At 43.8% G+C, this 22,737-nt stretch overlaps 1 protein-coding gene across 4 annotated transcripts in view; it reads left to right on the plus strand.

Moving 5' to 3' along the window:
• Positions 1 to 413: 413 nt before the first annotated feature.
• MAP3K7 (mitogen-activated protein kinase kinase kinase 7) overlaps positions 414 to 22,737 on the plus strand; it is a 319,714-nt gene continuing 297,390 nt past the window's right edge. The window contains exons 1-2 of one of the 4 annotated variants that reach the window (XM_086926641.1): positions 414 to 710; positions 16,594 to 16,704. In XM_086926641.1, coding sequence (XP_086782767.1) covers positions 618 to 710; positions 16,594 to 16,704 — 204 coding nt within the window. In that variant the 5' untranslated portion in view covers positions 414 to 617. The remainder of the gene's footprint in view (positions 711 to 16,593; positions 16,705 to 22,737) is intronic. The other 3 variants (XM_086926642.1, XM_086926644.1, XM_086926643.1) reach the window with 3 other exon arrangements.

The following is a 22,737-nucleotide window of genomic DNA, read 5'->3' on the forward strand; positions in this document are numbered from 1 at the left end:
GCGCTCAGCTGTCCTGCTTTTTTGCCACTCAAAGCCAAAGGGCATGTCAGATAGAAGGTTTGAGCGATCAACTGGGTACCTCAAGTGCCATGGCAGGGTGTCCAACCCTAACTTTTTCAGCAGTATATGGAGTCCACTACAAACACCAACACGTAACATAAACATTGCTAAATCTGCACAATACAACACCGTGTGTTTGACAAGAGTACACATTTCTAAGTCGCACCAAACAACGAAGCTAATGTTTTTATCGCTTTAAAACACTGCGGCAAACTGCACGTCTCAAATATTGTCAACTTGCGGACTCCTACAAAACAGCCGCCAAAGACTGACAGCTCTACGGAACTCGTAGCCCACTTTATCCGGATATCTACGTCACCACGCTGCGTGGCTGTGTCACGGTTTGTAGGCCTCCCATTGGTCAGGGCTGGCTCCCCTGTGCGCATGTCCGGGGTGACAGCCCCTCACTCCCCTGCAGCACCGGCTGCCCCCCACCTCCCCTCCAGCCGCGGGCCCAGCGCCGGGCGCCTAGGCCTCGCAGCCCGAGGTCTGGCCAAGCCTGGCGACTGGCGAACATGCGGTGAGAAATTGGCCCGCACCCGGTGGAGAGCGCTGGCATGTCTGCCCCCTCCCCCTCTGCTGACATGATAGAGACTCCCCCTGTGCTCAACTTCGAGGAGATCGACTACAAGGAGATTGAGGTTGAGGAGGTGAGTAAGCTGCAGTTGGAGGGATGCTCAGTGCTTTGGGCTGTCAGCCGGTCCCAGAGCTGCCACATCACCAGAACCCCCGCCCCCTACATCGGTGGCCCACAGAATTGCCCTGGTCGTGTTTCCCAGGGGTGCAGGAGGACGAGCGTATTGTGTCATGGGACGCTGCAGTGGACTCATACTCCTGACAGCGCCGCCTGCCACACAAACACTGCTGACGGGGACAACTTCTACACAGTTTTGGGGCGACCAAGGACCGGCCTGCCCATAGAGTCCCCACAACTGCCCTTTTGGCAGTAGCTGTCCGCATTTTCTTTTATTTAAGTCAACCATTTTCGTATAATTAAGTGAAATCAATTACAGTTTAATTTGATGATTTATATGCCTCGCTGCAAAGAATCGCTGGGGTTCTCCTGTTGGTGAGATCGTTGAGTGAAATGTAAACAAACCGAGAGTTGCATTTGAAATTGCATTCGATGTTATTCTTTGGGGTTCTATTTCCATATGCATGTGCCCATTTCCACGAACACACTTTTTGAGCGTCTCTCGAGTCTTACAACAGTGGGCAACAAAGGTCTGCGTGGTGTGTAGAGTTTAGTAGCTTTATGTAGGTGTTGCTCCTTAAAATGTGTTTGTTTCACTATGAAATTCACTTGGTTTACTTACAATTGGCCCCGCCTGAAGCTTTGTTACTCATTGCCGTCTTTCTTCCTCCTCTCTCTGACAGCTGTTCGCAACCGTGTGCATTAATTATATTATCAGAAGCTTTAATCTAGGTCTGCATGGTGGCTGAGTTGTTTGCATGTTCTTCTGGCTTGTGCCTTCAGTCGCGTGGTCTAGTGTTTTGCAAAGTTGGTATAGATATATTGTTTTGGGTAATGATGCTACAGAAAATACACGAAATTGGCATTTATGTTTTTGTATATCTCTATTTCTCGGTCATTGCTATTTGAGGTTGCCCGTCGAAACTTGGATTCCTTATACCCATTTCCTGAACACTTCAGGGTATCAACTTGGAGCTGAAATTGAGTTGAACTGTTGTAGATGTATAGGAGTCTAGTGATGTCAGTCATCTGCCAAGGATACCCTCTGTGCAACACACACATGCAGGATTTGCCTACTTTACGACAGCCACCAAGCACTCCCATCGTACTTAACGCTTGAATGGCCCTGGGTCGTTTAAGCCTAATGTAGGCACTCCTTATATGTTGGTAATTCGCATCACCTGAGCACTGCCCATTTATCGTTGGTTTCTCAAATTCATGCTATGCACTGTTTGTGAACTGCCTGCCACTCCTCAAAGCAATGTTACTAAATTGCTATGTCATATATTGGAGCAGTCCTAGATTGGAGCACCTAGTGATTTATCCAATGCCATGTTATAAGTTCTGCACCCATCTTCCTACCTGTGCATACACACCGTGCCCAAACTAGCATTTCCTTCTGCTCATAGAACAAAGATGAAGTACTTGGTCTGTTGCCAACTCTTTTTGATCTACCGTCAATGGTGCATGTGGCCTTGCCTTTTTCCCAGTCTGCAGCAGAAGCAGGCATATAATCCCTTTGCTTCATGCCCATACTATTGGATCTGACAGTATTGTGGTGTGGGACAACTGTCTAGGGAATGGACTGTGCTTCGAATGTCACACTCCGTACATCGATGACGTATAGGAACGAAATCCAAACTTTCCTTTTTAATTGCTGATAATGTAGTGTTCTCTGTTGCCGTTGGTTAAGCTCTACTATGGCCTGTGCTGAGTTTTGTTTATGTTCTCTCACTTGGATGTGATGTGTCTGCAGTGCATTTCTTATTTATATCAAAGAAACATATGTTAACTCTGTTCTGGATATCACACTGGCATGGGGCAGATCTATAACCCATTCTGGTTTCCAATCAAATTTCAGTACCAGGCTGCAACCTGGCTACTTACTGTCTATTCATTTTCATAGGCCGTGAATATGAAATTCCTGTAAATCCTGTTGTGGGTGTATACTACTCTTTGTGTCTAAAATGGGATTATGCTATGTGAGTAAGCCTTAGGTGTTTGCTCCCACTATTTGAGGCTGCGAAAACCGTAAGGTAATCACAGAAGCTAATGGTAAAAATAGCCATATTAGCTGTATGCAGAAATGGGGACTAATGTGCTCTTTTTTTTGCATGCTATTCCCCATTCCCTCATAATCAGTTGACATTGCACACCAACTAATTTGCAAACAGTCTATCATAATTTTGCAAGTGTGTACGTTTCATCTTCAATTAGTGGCTGTGTGAGATAAGGCCATTAGTGTATGCAGCATCTCTGTACCACGAACCTAGCCATAAGGCAGCAACGGACTGTATTGGGTCACAGACTAGCACAAAGTCAATGAGTGATCATAGAGCTGGCTGGTTAGTGGACTGTTAATGCATTGTGATGTAGTGTTCTTTAAAGGTGCATTCTCAACTCTTTCCTAAATTGGAGTAGCATTAGGGAATCCTTATGAATACAGAAATGTTGTTGAAATCATGGGTGCATACATGGAAAAGGCCTCTGACTTGTTGTTTTCTTTTGGACACTTCATAGCCTGCAGTCTAATGGAGTCCTGGATGTACAAAAAACAATTGGGGAAGGGATCCGTTGTCCTCAGTAACCAGGGTTTCAGTTCTCTTATTCCTTTTCGGTTCCGATTTAAAAAAAAATCAAAAAAAAAATCCCTCATTCACGTACCAAGGCTCGATAGGCGGTATATCTTGGTTCTCTGCCTTGTTGTTGTTAGCAACGTGACAGCATCCTCATCGGGTTTAATTGTATGCTTCTTCCACCCGGAGGTAAACCACTGGTTAGTACAGTAGTGAATCAGTAATGGAAAAAAAGTGTGGGTTTAAAAAGGCTTCTTAACCATTCCAACCAAAGGTAGTGAGAGCAGCTATCAGTTGAAACCTTTCACTGTGTTCAAGGGAACAGTGTTCACGATCTTTGATAATATTTTAACAGTGCATGCTCTGAAAGCTGTTCATTGTAGAAGCTTATTTTTGATATTTTGACACTGGGTATTGCGTCTAACTCTATAGGCTTTGGATTTATCATCATGGGTCAATGCCTCAATGGGCGACCCTCTTGACAAGATACCATTGTCTTTGCGGAGTAATCTAGAAGTGGGGCAGAACGATTGCTCGGTTGAAACCAAGTCAATCACTTTGTGACCGTGAACTCTATCACGCATAATGTACACTTGATAAATGCTAAATTTAAGCTGACTGCCACAGTCTTCAAAGCAATAAATAGAGCTTACTGTTCGGAAACGTAAATACAATACCTAAAAGGTAATGGAGAGAAATCTTACTTGCTATTGAAAGGATCAGCTATGGGGTCTGTTATCTAAATTGGAGCTAGCATTTTTTGGGGAAAAAGTTTGAGTGGTTAACTGTAAAACTAATTAAATGTAAGAGGTATACTTTTAGATGACTTTTTAATTAGATGAAAATGAGGCTACAAACTGCCATGGTAAGTTGTGCTCCTTCAGCTGAAATTGCATACAGTGAAATTTACACCATGTGTTGAGATTAGGGTCACATTTTTGCAATGAAATTTGAATTGTGGAAAAAGGATTCAGAATCACCTTGTGGTAGCCAGCAGTACATCTGCTGCAAATTTGGGTTACAGTGAGGATGCCCAAGATTGGGGTAATAGGTAAGGCTGCCCAGCATCGGCGCATGATGCCAGGTATGTGCCATATGTGTATTGTCTGCCCCTGAAAAGCATACAATAAACCTAAATGAAACTCATTTATATAGTGCATACCTAAAAATATAGCATAGTGTCAAACCTTTCAATGGAAACACATGGAATGGCTATCTTCATTTGCTGCACCCCACTACCAAATAGAGTAGACCTCTAAAAATAAAATTGGGGAAAACATGGACTGTTGCTGTTGCGTATTTTATGTTGCGGTGTGACATATGGGGTCTGACAGCCATGTTTTGTGTTGGAATGGCAAAATATATTGGAGAGCCTTGAAGCCGTCTGTTGATAGGCACATTCCATGCATGCATATTTCCACAATTCTTCAGTCTATTTTGTATCTGGTGGCTGAGGTAGTGTGAGCGGGTGTGAGCATTGGTATCCTACTAAAGGTAAGTCAGGACTAGAAGATACACCAGACTTAATTAAGTTCCATTTTGCAAGTCTGATTACAAGACATACCCAGGGCAAAAATAGATCTGACCTTTCTCAAACTACGTTGGGCACTCATAATGGGCACAGCATAATTGGTACTACTACAGAAATTGCGTGGGTGTGTGATCCATCTCACTTTTCATGCTTCATCCTGTTGTGCCACCTTTCATGACTTCATCAGGAGATGCCAAGCATTGATCTCTCCAGCATGGCACGTATCTGTTGCTGCTCTTATTGTGTCTGCTGGCACAAACCTCTTCCTCCCTTTAGCACTTAGCTAGCTGAGTGTGAAACATCTCACTATTGTGCTTAGTATCCTGCTGTTGGTTGAACACACAATATATACATTCTAAGTGCCTTCAGTAAAGATACCAACTCTATCATGGCCTGCCTGTAATATTTCACCACTCTTGCCTCTCGCTTTACTGTGGGTCTCACTTAAAATTGATTACCTATTGTGAGTCATATTCAGTTTGTGATGCCCAGCACTAATGCATTCATCACATAATCACATATGCCATCTGAGTTTCACCTTTTCTCTTTTGTCAAGGATTTAGTGGCCACGTCTGAACAGGAGATTGTCATCCTGAATTTTCTGCTTGCTGTTGGTAGCTTTTATACTCCAATACTCACCATTCCAGAAAATCTTTCTCTCGGTTTATGTCCCAGATTGACAAGCACCTTTCTGTGAGGATGTAGTCTAGAGGATGGTGAAAGGCTCATAATCCCTCGGGTTGACTAAGTTTGCCCCTGCCCAACTCAGAATTCCCTTGCATCTCAAGTCTGCCATCATATGACTCTCAATAATAACTTATTGCATATTATTGCATGGAAGAACTTCCAGACATTTTCTTTCACGCTCTTCTTCCATGACTTATCTCTAAGCACTGAAATATCTTGAAGGGGAAAGTGCATATGGGAACACTTAGCAGGGGTGTGGGAGAGACACCATGCCCCTGTGTGCTGCACAAGTGGACCCCTGTAGAGATTAGCATTTGCAATGCAATCGGTCTCACATTAGTGAAAATTTGAGCTTTTGGTGTTGCAAATGATGTTAGTTATATTCTTTCAGTCAAAATAATATGCCAGCAGTAGCATACGTAATAAAAGAAAAGCCACAAAACAAGGAAAGGGTGCAGCACCACAGGCTGTTACTGGGTGTCCCTGTGGAGTTGTAAAGGGACCTATACTAGCCACATAAGGTAGTGCCCCCTTAATGCAATTCTAAAAAGAAAAGATTGTAGCTGACCATATGTATCCATTTGTTTTTATTGTAAGTGAGATGCTAAATAAACAATGGGCATCTTCAAAACACAATCTAACCAAAATCTCACTTCCAATAAAAACAAATGGAAACGTATGCTCAGCAGCAACTTAAAAAAAATGCATGAAGGGTGCATCACCGTATGTGGCTATTAGAGGTTTCTTTAAAGCTCCACAGGGATACCTGATAAGGTGTTGAAGCACTTTTCAGCAAGTAGCATGCTACTCCAGAACACAAGAAGGATTAGAGGTGAATTAGTGTGTAGGGAAATATGAAATTAATTTGCTTAGATTTGAGAGGTGGACATGTTAGTCTGTTTGGATTGTAAAAGGATAGTTGAGGGATAGAAGAGGGAAGGGTTTGCATTTATATAGGACTTGCTACCCCTGATGAAGTGTTGAAGCGCTTTTGGATGGGTAGCACGCTACTCCGGAACCCATACAGGATTAGTGGGCAATTAGTATAGGGAAATATTAAATTAATTTGAGCGGTTTACATGTTAGTCTGTTATTTCGATTGAAAAGGAATTGTGGAGGGATAGAAGAGGGCTGAGTCTACAAAGTATTTGGAGGGGAGTTCATAGCAGTAGGAGGAGGTTTGGGATGAGTAAAGGGGAGGTGGAGGGGAAGAGTCGGAGGTAAGGGTTTAGAAAGGCTTGTTTGGGAGATGTGAATAGTAAAAGAGGTATGAGATGATGCAAGGAGGGGTAGAGGAGGGAATAGTCTAGAAAAGGTTATTTTGGGAACATGGTAGTGGTATGGTTTTTGGGATAAATGAGTGGAGGTAGAAGATATATTGAGTAGTACAGGGTGAGAAATAGGGAATTGCATGGGATATGCTGAATTAGAAGCAAAGTAATAATTATAAAGATACGTAAGTACATGGAACGTATATACATATAAAGAAGGTAATATATGTAGATTAAAGTTGCATTTAATAAACGCAGACTTTCAAGTGTTGCTGTATTTAAAAAACAAAGTGTCTGTAATTGAATAGTGAAGCAATTGTAGATTAATATTTATGATAAAAGATATACTTATTTATGCAGTCAAATATACATATCAAACAAAGAATAATGTAACTAAGTAATATGTACATTTGTTAGGAAGAACTGATAAATTGATCTTTAAAAACAATTATTATACAAAGCAATACACATATGTAGGTACACACTATAGTTCCAAATAAATGTGTATATCCAATTCAATAAAAAAAATCATTATTTCGGCTTTTATGCCCGTAAAAGCACAGAGAAAAAAAATACAGCACAGTTTATACATATGAATCTTACAAAGATAAAATGCGTGTACATTACAGTATTTCAAAAAAATTCTGAATGTAAGTATTAAAAAAGTACTACTTAAAAATACACATTTTATAACGTTTAAAAAGGAGATAAAATTATTAATACGTTTTGTTTACATTAATAGGCTAAAATTATCCAATTGACCCAGATTTTAATATGGATAGTCGTACACACCACATAGAGAATAAATATCGGGAAACTAAATACAAAATGGGCAGACTATTGTCATATTTTAGAAGCCTGTAGGGCTCCACACAATGCTTTGTCCCAAGATTCCGGCATACCTGTTTTTGCCATCGGTATCTAACCTTCTTGTATGCCAGGCAGACAATAATACATGTTGATCCGTCTCCAGATTATCTGCCCAGACCGGCAGCCCTGGGTCAAAGTATCTCCCCATTTAGTTGTAAAGGCACGGAGTGGTAATACACAGTGCCTAATTGTAAATAAAGTTTTTTTAGCAAGGGGAGGCTGTATGACATCAAGAACAGTTTCTAGCTTATATTGATCTTTGGCCTCTAAAAAAAGGTAGGGTCAGTATGCCAGTGTTGGGATTGGCCTTTATCTGGTTGAGTTTAAATTCTCTAAAAATATTTGACAGGGCCTTCTTGGGAGTTATCATGCAGATTGCTTCAGCATTAACCCATAAGTCTCCCATCCTCATAGCAGCCACGGTATTTCTAATATAGGACAGCCGTGGGATTTTGCCAACTCTCTGTAAATTTAGCACCTTCTTTAGCTCTTCCTTAAAAAACTCAAGCTCTGGAGTACTCCAGAGACGTCTCCTATAGAGGAGGGGCCTGAGAGCAGCTCCGGCTGCAATTGGGCTGACTCCAAGTTCCATACGGAGTGGCGTCAGTGGTGTACTTTTAGGGAGACCTAGTAGCTGCCTAATAAGAGTTCTCATTCTTAGAGAGGGGATCAGATGGTCGATGGTCCCAGATTTCTGCCCCATACAAGGCCGCTCCCCTACCCTGGGCCTTGTAAATTTCCATTGCTGGACCTACCATTTTGTGGATGCACTTCCTAGACCTCTTTACTATCCCCCGGCTGTCTGAGCCAGCTTTAGGTTAGCCTTCTTAATTTGTGCGTTCCACTCCATTTTATTGGTGAGTGTTAAGCCTAAGTACTCAAAGATAGTCACTTTCTCTAGTGGTTTCCCTTCTAAAAGAGGATTTGGTCGCGTGGTGTTACCTTCATTAAAAACCATACATTTTGTTTTTAGTGAGTTTATCTCCAAACCCCTGTTTTTACAAAGTAGTTGGAAAATATCCAAGGTCCTCTGTAGTCCCATTGGGGACTTGGATAATAAGAGGGTATCATCGGCGAACATCAGGGCCGGGACCTTGTTGTTCGCCCGCCTAGGGGCATCTATGTCCCTCCCAGCAGTCCAAACCTCCACCAGACCATTGATAAATAGGCAAAAGAGGGTCAGGCCAGCACACACCTTTGTCTTACCCCTCTGTCTATTGGAATGGGATCAGTAAGCTCACAGTTTTTACCGTACCTAACTTAGGTGTAGTTGTGTTTATGGAGCCGCTTCATCTGGTAACACAGGTAAGGGGGCCCCCAAATCTAATAAGATGGACCACAATTTGTCCCTAGGGCCGATTTTAGGTTCATAAAGATCAGATAGAGGCTGCCTCCCTCCAAAAGCACTGTCTTCCAGTGCAGAAGTTGCATCCTGAGTGTCTGATCTATTGTGTACATCTTAGCTCTGAAACCTTCCTGGTAAGGGCTAGGTATAGAATGCTCCTCCATCCAGCTTTCCATTCGATCCAATAGCACTCGTGCATATAGTTTTTGGGTGACATCTATGAGGCTTATTGGATGATAGTTAGCTAGGAGGAGTGGTGAGCCCTTTTTATAAATTGGGATAATCTCCACCCCCAACCATGACGGGGGAATCTGCATTCCATGTAGGATGGCCTTAAACAGGTTCCGTAGGTAAGGGGCCCAGATATTAGGTTTGTTGCAAAAAAGGTCACCTGGGATCTTATCTAGTCCCTGCGTCTGTGAGGGGGATACCATTCTCAATGGACCCATTATCTCTTTCAGTGAAATTTCTATGGCAGCAGATTTATGGGACTACAGGTAAGTACACTCATTAGTAGCTTGTCCGGCTTCTTCCTCTTCCCTTGCATAGAGGGCTTCAAAATGGATCTTCCAGATTGCTGCCCCCAAATTTGTTTCTGTTGCCAATTTACCCTTTGTGGAGCCAGTATTGACTAAATTCCAAAAGGACCGCATGTCCCTAGAACATAAGGTAGATCTTGGGCTTTCCCATTTGTCTAAATCCCACTGTTTGTTTGCCGTATTAATTATGTTTTTATGAGCTATCCGCTTGTCTTTTATCATGGAACGATCTTTAAATTTGATAGTTAAGACTAGTGCTTTCTTAGCCCTCCGGGAATCACCATTATGCCAGGGGTGGCCCGTGGGATCTTTTTTCCTTGGTTTTGCTAAAGAGAAAAACTCCTAGATAACCCCTGCTCACCCCCTTGGAAGCTTGGCACGAGCAGACAGGCTTATGTCAGAGGCAGTGTGTTAAGCATTTGGGAATATACACAGTAATACAGTGAAAACACTACAGATGGACACAACATAGGTTTTATAAAAATAAGTATTCTTTATATAGACTTAACACAAGACCACAAACGACAAAAATACTCAATACTATACTTAAGATTGACTAAAAGACGGTAAAAGTTGCTTAGTTCAAGTTGGTGATAAATGCGACACAGTTTTCACAAAAGTACCTCGATGCGTAACGCAAAATGAACAAAAGGCTCGCGAAAGCGGAGATGCGTCGGTTCCGTGCTCCGGGGGAGATGATGCGCCCCGCCTCATTGCTTGCGCAGAGTAGAGGATGCGTCATGATCCTTACCGATGCGGGAGTGATGCGTAGGTTCTCGTCCTGCGGCTCAGTTGCGATGCGCAACATGGCGCCTCGATGCGTTGCGTCAATCCTGGTGTGATGAGAGAAGATGGCGCCCTCTATGCAATGTTAATGCGTAGACGCCCTGGCAGCCTTGCGATGACATGTACTTTGGAGCCGCGACAGGCCCTGCGACACGCTTCTCCGGTAATGTGATGACGACCCCCTCGATGGCGTCACACTTCTCCGGTGATGCGACAGCAGGCAGCTTCAATGAAGACCCGCTTCCTGGGAGATGCGGCATCACGCTTCTTCGGTGATGCGATGATCTCAGTTGCGGCAGCGTCACGCTTCTTCTCGTTGCGTCACGCTTCCAGCTCCCAGCGACACGCAGGCTTCTTCAGTCAGAATTCCCAGCAAGGAAATTCCGAGCGGAGCTGGGAGCTGGAGATAAAGTCTTTTGTCCCTGAGACTTCAGCAGGAGGCAAGCACAAATTCAAGCCCTTAGAGAATATTCTGTCAGATGGTGAAAGTCCTTAAAAAGTTCCTTCTCCTTTTCCTTGGCAATAAAGAAACCACTACAGGCCAACCCAGCAAACAACACACTGGCAGAGGGGCAGTCCAAACTCCTGCAGCTTCCTTGGTTCTTCTCCAATGCAAAAGGTTTGTCTTGTTCCCAGAAGTGATCTAAAGTTCTTGGGTCTGAGTCCCAATATTTATAGTACTTTTCTCTTTGTTCTCTGAAGGCAGAGGGGCCTTTGCCCAGTCCACACCAGTTCTTGAGCACTTTGTTTACAGGACTACTCCTTTCCTTTCACAGTGCAGGGCAGAAACTTCACACGCCCCACAGGAGGTGGAGCCAGCATTGTGGAGGGAAAGCACAGCCCTGGAGCACTTTGTTGACATGATTCCTTCTCTTCTTTCACAGTGCAGGATCGAGACATCAGTCACACCCTAGGAGGTGGAGCCAGCATTGTGGAGGAAAGGCCCAGCCCTATTCAGGTTCCAGGTGCAACTCCTCCCTCCCATCTAGATGCAGAACTCCCTATTCACCACTGGGATGACTCATTCTGTCTCTTGGAATCCCCCAGCCCTGTCACTCAAACTCCAGACAAGGAATACACAACCTAGCAGAGGCAGGCTTTGGATAGTTAGACAAGAAAATAACTACTTTCTAAAAGTGGTATTTTCAAACACAGAATGTTAAAACCAACTTTACTAAAATATGTATTTTATCATTCTGAGTTCAGGCATACTACATTCGAATTTCTACCATGTTCCCAGAGTCAGTTAGGATTATAAGAATGTAATAATCTAACTGCCCATTCTGGCCTATAGAGAACAGGTAGCCTTGTAATAGTGAAAAACGAAAATGGCTGTAATTCACTATTAGGACATGCTACACACACCAGGGCATGTCCTACCTTATACTTACAATGCACCCTGCCCTTGGGCCTACCATAGGGCTGTCTGATATGAAGAAAAGGGAAGGTTTAGGGACTGGCAAGTGGGTGTACTTGCCGAGTCGACATGGCAGCACACAGGCCTTGTAACGGCAAGCCTGAGACACACTTTACAAGCTGCTTCTGTGGGTGGCACAACGAGTTCTGCAAGCCCACCAGCAGCATTTGATTTACAAACCCTGGGCACACATGGTGCACTGTACTAGTGTCTGACAAGTAAATCAAATAACCCAATCATGGAATCACTGATTACTACATCAATTCAACAAAGGGAGCACTTGCACTGTGGCACTGAATAGCAGTGGCACAGTGCCCAAAGCATATAACCAGCAAAAACATATCAAAAACAGAGGAGGCAATCAGTAAAAATGGAAGAGAGACTGACGTCCATGATGCCAGGTCTAACAATACCAAAGGGTGTGCAATTGTAGATTAAATTATAAATCTTGCCTTTGTTTTGTTGATCGCTCTTCTTTGTTAAAGGAACCCCCATGTTCCACGGACCTTCTCTGTGTAAAACCCGCTGTAACACATTGTTCACTGCTCCAATGCCCTGTGATGGAACCAAGGCCAGAGGGAGGGAGCACGGCATGGAGGGAAGGCCTGGGCCTGGTGTGGGAGCGGTGCAAAGTCCCAGCAAGGACACATCACCTGCAGACCACCAAGGCCAGAGAGACTGAATGAGGGTCCAGCCCCTGGGGAGACTGTGAACCGCACGCAGACACTCCCACCGAGCGCAAGAGGGACAAGGGAAGAAAACCCCTGACCCAGTGTGAAAGCAGAGATGCCACCACCAGCACTCACCAGCTGATGGCACTTAATCCACTGACCACTGAATCTGAGCCCATGCACAAAAGCAAATGTGAAACAGACACTAGCCCATGAACTGTGCAACTTGAGGGATAGATCTGATGTCCAAGGTCTGAGCCCGTGTAAAAACGTCAATGGAGCAAACGTTACAGAATGAGGTATGCAGCATCTCAATCACAAACAATTCACAAGCTCATGCTCCAGGACTCCACCTGAATGGAAATGCAAACAGGTTTATCACGTGATCCTGGAGAACGTAATGAGTTTGTGAATTGTTTGGGATCGGGATGCTGCATTTTGCACTCTTTAATGTGAGCTCTTGGGCCTCTCGGCTCCCTGTTGTGTTTATACCCAGGGTGCGCGTTCCCTTCAAAACATTTAATGCTATCACTACAAAGGAAGAAAAAAAAAGGACAAAGAAGGGACAGTAAGCAATTGCCAAGCCTTTTGACAGGACAATCATAGTAACCAATAAAAAGCGAATGGGCGGGCTGTCAGTCCAGTAGTATATACAACAGATCGAGAGACCACGCATTCGCTTTCAAGGCTCGACCTAAAAAAGTAGACAGTCGTGGGAAGATTTTTTTTCTTAATTAATCACATTTTATTTCTGTAAGTGCATATTCTTTAGAGGGGTCTTGCCTTTTAGCCCTCCTGTTTACTGGCTTTTAAATGTTTGCCCAAAGGATTAAACGTTTGTCCCCCTTAGAGGCAGCTCATCAGTTAAACATGGGATCATCAGAATTGTGATTAGTATACTCCTAAAACAACTATTCAGCTCCACTTCCTAGAAGCACTTTTAAGCATTTAAATAAAATAAATAAGCAGCGTATCGCACAAACAAGGGCCTAAGTATTCTTATCCAAGACATATTTCCAAGTGGCTGATATCCATATTGGCTAAGGACTGTTGTAGGAAATATTTGCATAACATCTTTGCTCTTGTCTTGGTTTTCTTCCTTGGGCTGTGACTGCTTTGATGAAAGCATGCTAATTTTAAAATGGTCTAACGAATAATTGAGCTCCTTCGAGTAGCTGTGCCATACTACTGAGGCTGTGCCCAAATGTCCCAAAGGGCTCCTTCCATGAATAAAGATGGACTTTTCCTGGATATGCAGGCTGCTTCTCAAAAAGTGCATCAAACCCAGGGCAGGGTACTCATGTTACATGCACTCTGTTATTTCCATGTAGTCTTCACTTCCTGTGAATGTATTAATTAGGTTAATTTTGAATCGAAATATCTTTCTGGAATCTGGTCCTGAAGTTACTCACAGTTCCTGTTATTGTATGGTCTCCTAAAAAGGCTTTGCAATTATTTCGGTTAGAATAGTAAGACTACTTCATCTGTAGCCTGTGGTTGATAGTGTGTGCTTAGGGAGTTGACTCCCATGGCAGGGGTTTGGTGTTGTGTGAAGTTCAGAGGGGTGCTCCAATTGTGTTGCTGTGAATTGTAGCTGCACTTATGCTTGCAGTAATGTGACCAGATATAAGAAATAAATAGTCACATATTGCATATACCTACATCTCAGAATAGGTGTCTACTCTTGTAGATGTACATTTTTAGTATAATATGGGTGATCAAGTGGCCTATGTAGAAATAGTCTTGGTGTCGTCTGTGAAGTTTGGAGGACTGCTTCAAGTGTATCTTGTAGCACTTGAACATTGATTTGAAGTGAAAAGAAGTAAGAGTGATACAATCACATTTTGAGTACACTTAACTTTGACCCTCCTCCTTGCAACACCCATTCTTTAATGTAGTGCCTGCCACTGCATATATCACCAAAGCTTTAGTTGAAGGGAGGTGGTTTAAATGCCTTGGATACCCCTACAAGGAACGTTTTGCAGTGCTGGGGAGATTTGTGTCACTAAGCAAAGAGAATGCAGTTGTCTGGTGCTCTCTATCCGGTTTTTGTGCATTCTTCATAGTAGGTAGGGCTTATCTTTGATGCATATATAATTGGTGTCGTCGGTTGCAGCAAGACCAAGACAGTGGTAGCCTGGACCAGGAGAAGGAAACCTGTGTAAGGATAATGTGATATTAGTACACTCTGACACTCTTATGGCACACATGGCATTCTGGTGTCCATAATCACTTTGAGATTTTTCACTTCTCTCATGATGGTGATTGAAGGTCCGTGTTCCCTAAGGCCTTACGATAGTAGTGTGAGACTTTGACCGCGGTTCCTGACGGCTGGTATCACTTTGTTGATGTGTTGAGTTTCAGGTGGTTGATTAACAACCTGTGGCCCATTGTTCAGAATTGTGGGCCTAGGACATAGGATTTGTGGTCTGGCACGTTTTCAAGTTATGGGGTGAGCTGAGTGTCGTGCATTTAGTTGTATCAGTTTAAATTGTGGAGTGGTGTGGCTCACTGGTTAGAGGCGGCAGACCCGTAAGCAGAAAACGGCCCGGGACCAGAGTTCAATTCCCGACGCGGCAGGGTTGTGGACCAGGGTCAAAACGGACTCGATAATTCTCGCCTCGGTGCCTACTCTAACCAGGGAACACACTCTGCAACTCTGGGCATTAAGCTTGCCTCATCTCTACAACGGCCCCCACAGACGCCGGGGATGCCTGGTTTCACCTTGGAGATACCCAGAAAGGGACCATCTCACAGGGAAAACCATGACAGGTTCCCCAGCGGTCTTCAGCGCCAGGATACTCCATGGAGTCACAGTGCGCTTTACAAGTACACCCACACTTACAATTGATTGGTTTGACATCTGGCAGAGGGCTGTGGTATGCATTTCAGGTTGTAGGGAAATTTACTTGTAGCAGCTGTACAGAAATTATATTGGCAAGTTTACCAGGACAGTGTAAAAGTAGAGCAACCTACACTAACCATAGCAGGCTTGTCTATCCCAGGTTTCCAGAGAGTAGTTTTAACTGCTGCACTGCCTCTTCTAGGTCTACAGAAATGTCTGTACCAATCCTATATGCACCATGCGTGCAGAAATCATAATTTTGACCGAACCAACAGAACGCAGTACATGGAAAAAAGAAGAAGAATTTACATGTTTATTCTTTTTCTTTACATTTTGTTGGTAGCTTCCTTTTCAGTCACTTTCTGTTGCTGTATTTGTGGAGAAGTGTGGCTCAGGGGTTAGAGGTGGCAGACCCGGAAGCTGAGATCGGCCCTGGACCAGGGTTCAATTCCCCGCCTCCGTGGGTCTTGGGCTAAAAAATTCCACGGACTTGATAATTCTCGCTCCGGTGCCTTCTCGACTCACGGGTTCACACTCTGCGACTCTAGGCAATAGCTTGCTTAATCTCCACCATGGCCCCTCGCAGCGGGATGCCTGGCTTTCACCTTGTGGATACCCTGCCGGGGTTATCTCACAGGGGAATGGAATACCAGGACGGGTTCCCTAAGCAAGCGCTTAGATACCGACCTCGGTCAGTGATTTGCGCTATATAAATACATGTACATTTACATTTTACATTCATTTACATTTATTTAGCTACACCATTATGTAAATCTTTCCTCCTTTGACATCGTCCCGCGGCCTCTGAAATGTGTATATTTTTTCCGGATTAATGGAATGCAAATATAAATTTTCTTATTAAAATACTGCCTTAATTATAGTGCTTCTCTTTTAATCAGTCTGACACAGTTACGAAATATCAAAGGCATTGTTTAGGTTTAGGTTTTGGTCCCTTCCCTAAAAACCTCTATATTGAGTGTCTTGCTGAAAAAAAAATGTAGGGATTGGGAAACAAGTTGCAGATATGAAATCCACCATTTTTGGCATTAACAATCCACTAAGTAATGTAGTGATGATTACATTGAACCCCCATTTGAGTCATATTTGAAGTTTCAATGTAACTATTTTGTATGTGGCTTAGATAATTTGCTCTGAATAATCAGCTGTTTAATGTTCCTTTATATTGTTATGCAGATGATCAAGGTGAGGCTGAATTAGATGCAGTTCCTATGTTTCTAAGTAACCAGTTATGCTTATAGGGAATGTTACACTGCAATAACTATTTCTTGACATTTTTCTAGGTGGTTGGAAGAGGTGCATTTGGAGTAGTCTGCAAGGCAAAATGGCGAGGGAAAGATGTGGCCATCAAACAAATAGAAAGTGAATCTGAAAGGAAGGCCTTCATTGTTGAGGTACTCTTTGATTGCGCTTGAGAAATGTTTATGTATTTGCTGTTGGAAAACAGAAGGGAAGTTAGGTGACAGCTTATGTATAATGTCCAGGCATACTGTTGGCTGTAATCACAATTATTGTGAAAAATACCCGCTAATAATTTTCAAGTCCTTACAATGGTATACCTTTTTCTAACCTCTGCTTCCTGTTAAGTAGTTTTGAGAAAAGGAGCTCTGAATGAATTTCAAACTGACAAACTCTCAATTTATCAGTGCCTCCAACAAAAATAAACCTATTATTCTTCAAATCTGTTTAAAATATCTGGGCAAAGGAATCGGGATGGCCTATCTATAATCCTGCTTCTTGTTGACCTTGTTTGATGTTTGGCTAAATTGTAATGTTTTATCTGCACATCGCTTTGAATGTAGAAAATAGTATAAAAGGCACCCGTTTTCAAATTTGGCTAATAACTGCTGTAGTTGCATAAAGCTCATCTAAATGCAAAAAAGATAAAAGCTGTATAAAAGGACTTTGACTCCATCCCCTTGTTGATCATCTTATTTACGATCATTTGATTGGGAAGAAGTTGTGTTTGAAGGAAGTGACTGGATTAGGGTCACCTGGGTCACTCACAACCACCTTTCAGTGGAAATGGGCTTATCATTTTCTTTGATCTCCGGGGGTGTTGCCGCATTTAGTACTTCGTTATTTTTGGCATCCGTTTGGGTCCACTTGAGCTTGGCATTGGAAAATTGGACGAATGTTGGAGCTCTCTCCCACTCAGTCCCCAATACCATCCCACACCCACTGGTTGTATAGTAAAGGAAGGGGCACCCCACGACAGTGGGAGGAATGAATCCAGTTCTTTCGGCGGATCCCTTCACAGTGGTACGAGTTGAAAGGAGGACCTGTTCTGGCCCCCTCCACCGAGGCTTCAGGCTCCTTTTCCGCTGAAAAGTCTTGATGATGACTCAGTCCCCAGGCCGAATGTTGTGTTCAGGCCCCTCAGGTACTGTGGAAAGCGTGTCCCTGATCTGTTGGTGAATAGAACACACATTTTCAGTTAACTGGTACAAGTAATCATTCAGTAAAGGATACTCGAATCTCAGAAAATTTACGAAGTCGTGGGACGCACCAGACATTCGTCGGGTGCCCGAACACGACCTCGTAAGGTGACAATCCTGTCCTAGAATGTGCTGTTGTTCTTGTGGACAAAAGGGCTAACAGTAAAGCATCTGGCCACTGCAACCCTGTGATCTCCTGAGTCTTTGCCAGTTTCAGTTTGAGAATACCGTTGTACTTCTCAACCAAAGCAGCTGACTGGGGATGATTTGCAGCATGAAACTTCTGTCTGATGTGTAGTCCCTCACAAACTAGTTGGATAACCTTGGCATTGAAATGACTTCCGGTATCACTCCAGGTCAAACTGGACAAGCCGAAGCGAGGAAATAACTCCTTACGGAGTATCTCTGCAGTCACTATGGCTGTATTTACTTTAGTGGGGTAGGCCTCAACCCATTTACTGAATGCCCACACCATCACCAGCACAGGCTTCAAATTATTGACCCTGTCCATTTTCATAAAATCCTTCTGGAGGAACTCAAATGGGAAAGCGGAAAGTGCAAAATTACCGGGTAGTGTAGGGGTACCCTTGCCAGGATTGTGCATCATGCACACTATACAGTATTTTACCAAATGGGCAGCAGTGTTGGATATATTGTCTTTCTGCCATACGGGGTCTAACAACGTACAAATACCTTTAGCACTGATATGAGCTGGGCCAGGGGCTATTATCACTACGGAAATAACATGTGCATCTGGCAACATCCATCTCTGCTTCCCTGACTTGTAAATCCAACATCCTTCATCATTTAAATTTGCTGTATTTTCCTGCCAAACAGCTAATTCCTCCGCTGTGGCCTCGCTCTATATCTCCTTCACTTTTTCAAGTGTATCCTCAAACATGGAGAACTCTGGCACCCACCTGGCTGGACCTGCTGCAAACATTCTTTTAATTTTACTGCGGGCTGTCTGATCTGCAAAAGCGTTCCTCTCACCCACCTTGTCTGTAACCTTCCTATGAGCGCTGCACTTAACAATCGCCAATTTCTTGGAGCGCGTCAGGGTGGACAGAAACCTATATATGAGAGGACAATGTTGAATGTGTGTCCATAGAAAGTAAGTAATCCTCCCTCTGCCCAGAGCCGCCTAAAATTATGGGGGACTCCGAAGGCGTGTCAGTATTAACAACCAGTCCCTCGCTCCCCTCACAGGCTCGATTTAGGGCCTCTAACTCAGATGCTTGGGCGGACTGATGGGGAACTCGTGAAGTCTCAACTACCAAGTGCAGTGTAGTGATTGCATATTCCGCAGTGGTGGTGCCATCTAGTAATGTGAAGCAAGAGCCATCGATATATAGTTCCTCTTGGTCGTCAGATATGGGAACATCAGTCGGGTCTACCGATCCTTTCATCTCCTCTTCCGTTCGGAAGACAGTCATGTACATCTATCTCCTCATCCTCAGAAGGGAGGGGTAGAAACGTGGCTGGGTTCAGAGTGGCACAGAGTTTGAGCGTAATGTGCTTTTGAAAGAGTGTCAGCTCGTAACCAGTCAGACGTGCACTGTTGAGGTGCTATGTCTTCGTCTTATTCAAAAGTGTATCCACAGCATGGGGTACCATAACTGTGAGATCAGTATCGAGTACGAGTCCTGGCGATTGTCGTATTGAGACAGCCACGGCTTCGTCCGCTCTTAGACAGCTCGGGAGGACTCGGGTGACAGGGTCAAGCGCAGCAGAGAAATAAGCAAACAATCGTTGCTTATCCCCGAATTTTTGTGTTAAAACAGAAAGCGTGCAACCACCCAGGTCATGGACATAAAACACGAAGCATTTGGTATAGTTCAGGTACCAAGCACTGGAGCCGAGCAAAGCGCAGTTTTCAATTGCTCAAAAGTCTGCTGCCACTCTGGCATCCAAGGCAGGGGCTCGTGCACATCTTTTAGTGTTAGTGCAAGCAGAGGCTTAACAAGCAGTGAGTATCCAGGTATCCACTGCCTGCAATAGGAAGTGATACCTATGAAAGCGCGCCCATCTTTGAGTTTGCGGAACAGGCTTTTTCACAATGGTTCCGATGTGCTCAGGGGTCAATCTCCTAACCCCCTTTGACAGTAGGTGACCTAAATAGGTGACCTTATATCAATAATACTGGAATTTGGAAAGGGATACCTTATGGCCATGGTCAGCTAAATGGAGCAACAATTTCACTGGACTGTCTCTGCAACCTTGTTCTGTGTCTGAGGCAATAAGCAGGTCGTCAGCATATTGGAGTAATACATTACCTGTGGGGAGCGACAAAGAATTCAACACCTGACTATAGATACTCGGACTCTCTGTATAGCCTTGAGCAGCGCGACAGAATGTAAAGCTTCTACCAGCTAGGCTGAACTCGAACAGATACCTGCTGTCGGGATGAATGGTGGTGCTAAAAAAGCATTTACAAGTCCATGACAAATAAGAACTTAGCAGAGGAAGGAATCATCGTCAATAGTTGTAATGTCAGGGGCCACTGGAAACTGAGGAATCATTATCTTATTAACTTCACGCAAATCAATTGCAAAACGGTAAACGTCTTCGTGATACTCCGAGGTACCCGAAAGCGTCCGTTTGAGGATCGGAAGAATAGGGCAGTTACAAAAATTGGCAGGATTCTCCTCAACCACTCCTTTCTCAGTCAATTCTTGCACACTTTGAATCCAAGCTCGTTCACCTGCCTGCGGTATCTTATACTGAGGAATGAGGGGTAAAATAGCAGCTTCCTTGACGAATTGAAACAGGTGATATCTGCAAAAAACCCACATCTGTTTCGCCCATTGCCCACAGTGCGCGTGGCACATCTTTAAATTCCTAGGGAGAGTCGCATCTTTAGACCGACACTGCGTAGTGCACACCACATTCGGACCCATTGTCGTGTAGACACCATCCGATGAGCAATAAATCTTAGCATGCAATTTCTTCAATCGATCCAGACCCATTAAATTCTCTCCACAATTAGAAGTCAATAAGAACGGCGAGTCCATAGTGAAAAGAACAATATTCAATACAAGATGTTTGGTAATGAGGCTCCCTCCAGATACACCAGACTAACCTACTGAAACATTATTATTCAGGGGTGTGGAATTTAATAAAATATCTACTTGTCCATGGGGCACGTTGTTTAAAAAATCTACTTGTCCTGTAACAACATCCACTTGTCCTTTTTGTACCATGTAATGCGGCGACAAAATATGGCAGCAATCTCATTATATACTCGCTCTGAAATAGCCTCTGATTATGCCAGGGCTCCTTCTATAGTAGGCTTTGAATACTAGCAATTCCCTATGTGGCCACGTTTCCACAAATCTACATACTGGGGCTGAAGGTAATGGTAAGCAATAATTAGAGGGTTGGAATGCCCCATTGAGTCTGTGCAAACCTACTAACTTGATTTTTTTTTTTTTTTTTTTCTTTTATCCTCATTTGCCTGGCCACCTCTTATTTAGCCTCCAACTGCCAACCACTCTTTCCAGGTGCAGAGTTTCCTCTGCATCTTGTATTGTGTTAGGTGGAATTAGGCAATAGATGGCCCGAAGAGTATCGTGGAAAAAGACTCCAAACTTGAAGTTCTATTCAGTTGAACTAGCCATTCTGAACCGACTGGGGGGGGGGGCCTAGTTCTTGGAGTTTCAAGGCATAATCATAGGACCGGGGAAAAAAAAAAAAAAAAACCCTGGTTATTGTCTCCAACGAACCAGAACGTCCCAAAAGATACGACTACGCTCACCGCCTGATCTCCTCAAGTCAGTTTTAGAGGTTGCGTAGAGAGACGACAGCCAGCTTGCATGGGTTGGTGCTAAATTTTCAATCCAAACCTTACATATCTCTCTTCTTGCAAGCAGTATGGCGAAGAACAGAAATGTCCTAGCGTGGCCCTTTATATTGTTGTCCCATCCAAATATAATCAAGGAAAGTGTGATGGAGATCGAAGTATTAAGGATGGAGTCCAGAGTTGCTTTAACTTCATTCCAAAATTGTAATATGTTGGGGCATTCTTTGAACATGTGGACGTCTGAGGCTGCGATATGGCCACATTTATTGCATTTCTTCCCTGGGATAAATTTAGAAAGTTTTAGCGGAGTAAAATATGCACAGTGAATTGTAAAAAAGTGATTGCGTCTTAGCCATGCAGGTTTGACACACTTATATAATAGGGTACAGGAATTCTGCCAGGTTTCGATGCTCTGGGCCCCCAGATCTGAGCCCCATAGTTGTTCCGGGAGGGTGAAATCTCCATCTATCTCTTCTAGCAGGCACCAGTACCACTTCGAGACCTCTTTACCCCCTGCAGGTTGCGCTACCAATTTTTCTTCGGTGGTACTATGCTTCCCTAATGGTGGCCCAGATCTATTTGTTGCCTTAGCCCAACTATCTAATTGTAAATACTTAAACCTCGAGAGCTCTATCCCCCGCTGCTCCCGCAAAACCTCCCAGGGCCTCAGAGAATCACCTGTCAACACCTCGCCCCATGTTAGTATCCCTCCTACTCTCAACGGAATAGTAAGCCGATCATCCCAGCAGGAAGGGAGCCCTGGGGAATCCCAAATGGGCGCAAGGTTGGAGTAATATGACAAGCCCAGGTTCCTCCTTATATGTGACCATAGCTTCGCTTGGGACATAAGAGTTTTTAGTTTAACTTTCTTGAAGTATTTCTGTTCTCCAAACTTGAACATGTAGCCGTTAGTTGGTAAGCCAGCACCAATCAGCATTGCCATGAACATGAGGCCTATTGATGTATTGGATGGCACTTTTAAGAGCATTCTCGAATGGGAAAGTTGGAATGCCCACGCATAGTATTGTAGATCTGGTAGGGATAGGCCCCCCTTTTCCCTCCTCCTCCTCAGCTTTTTCCGCGATATTCTTGCTGACTTGTATCCCCAAACGAAGGAGTTAAGCTCTCTCTGGCATTTCTCTAGCGCTATTTTATCAAATGCGAGGGGGATCGTATTAAATAAGAAG

The sequence above is a fragment of the Lissotriton vulgaris genome, chromosome 6, assembly GCF_964263255.1.
Source record: "Lissotriton vulgaris chromosome 6, aLisVul1.2, whole genome shotgun sequence".
NCBI lineage: Eukaryota > Metazoa > Chordata > Amphibia > Caudata > Salamandridae > Lissotriton > Lissotriton vulgaris.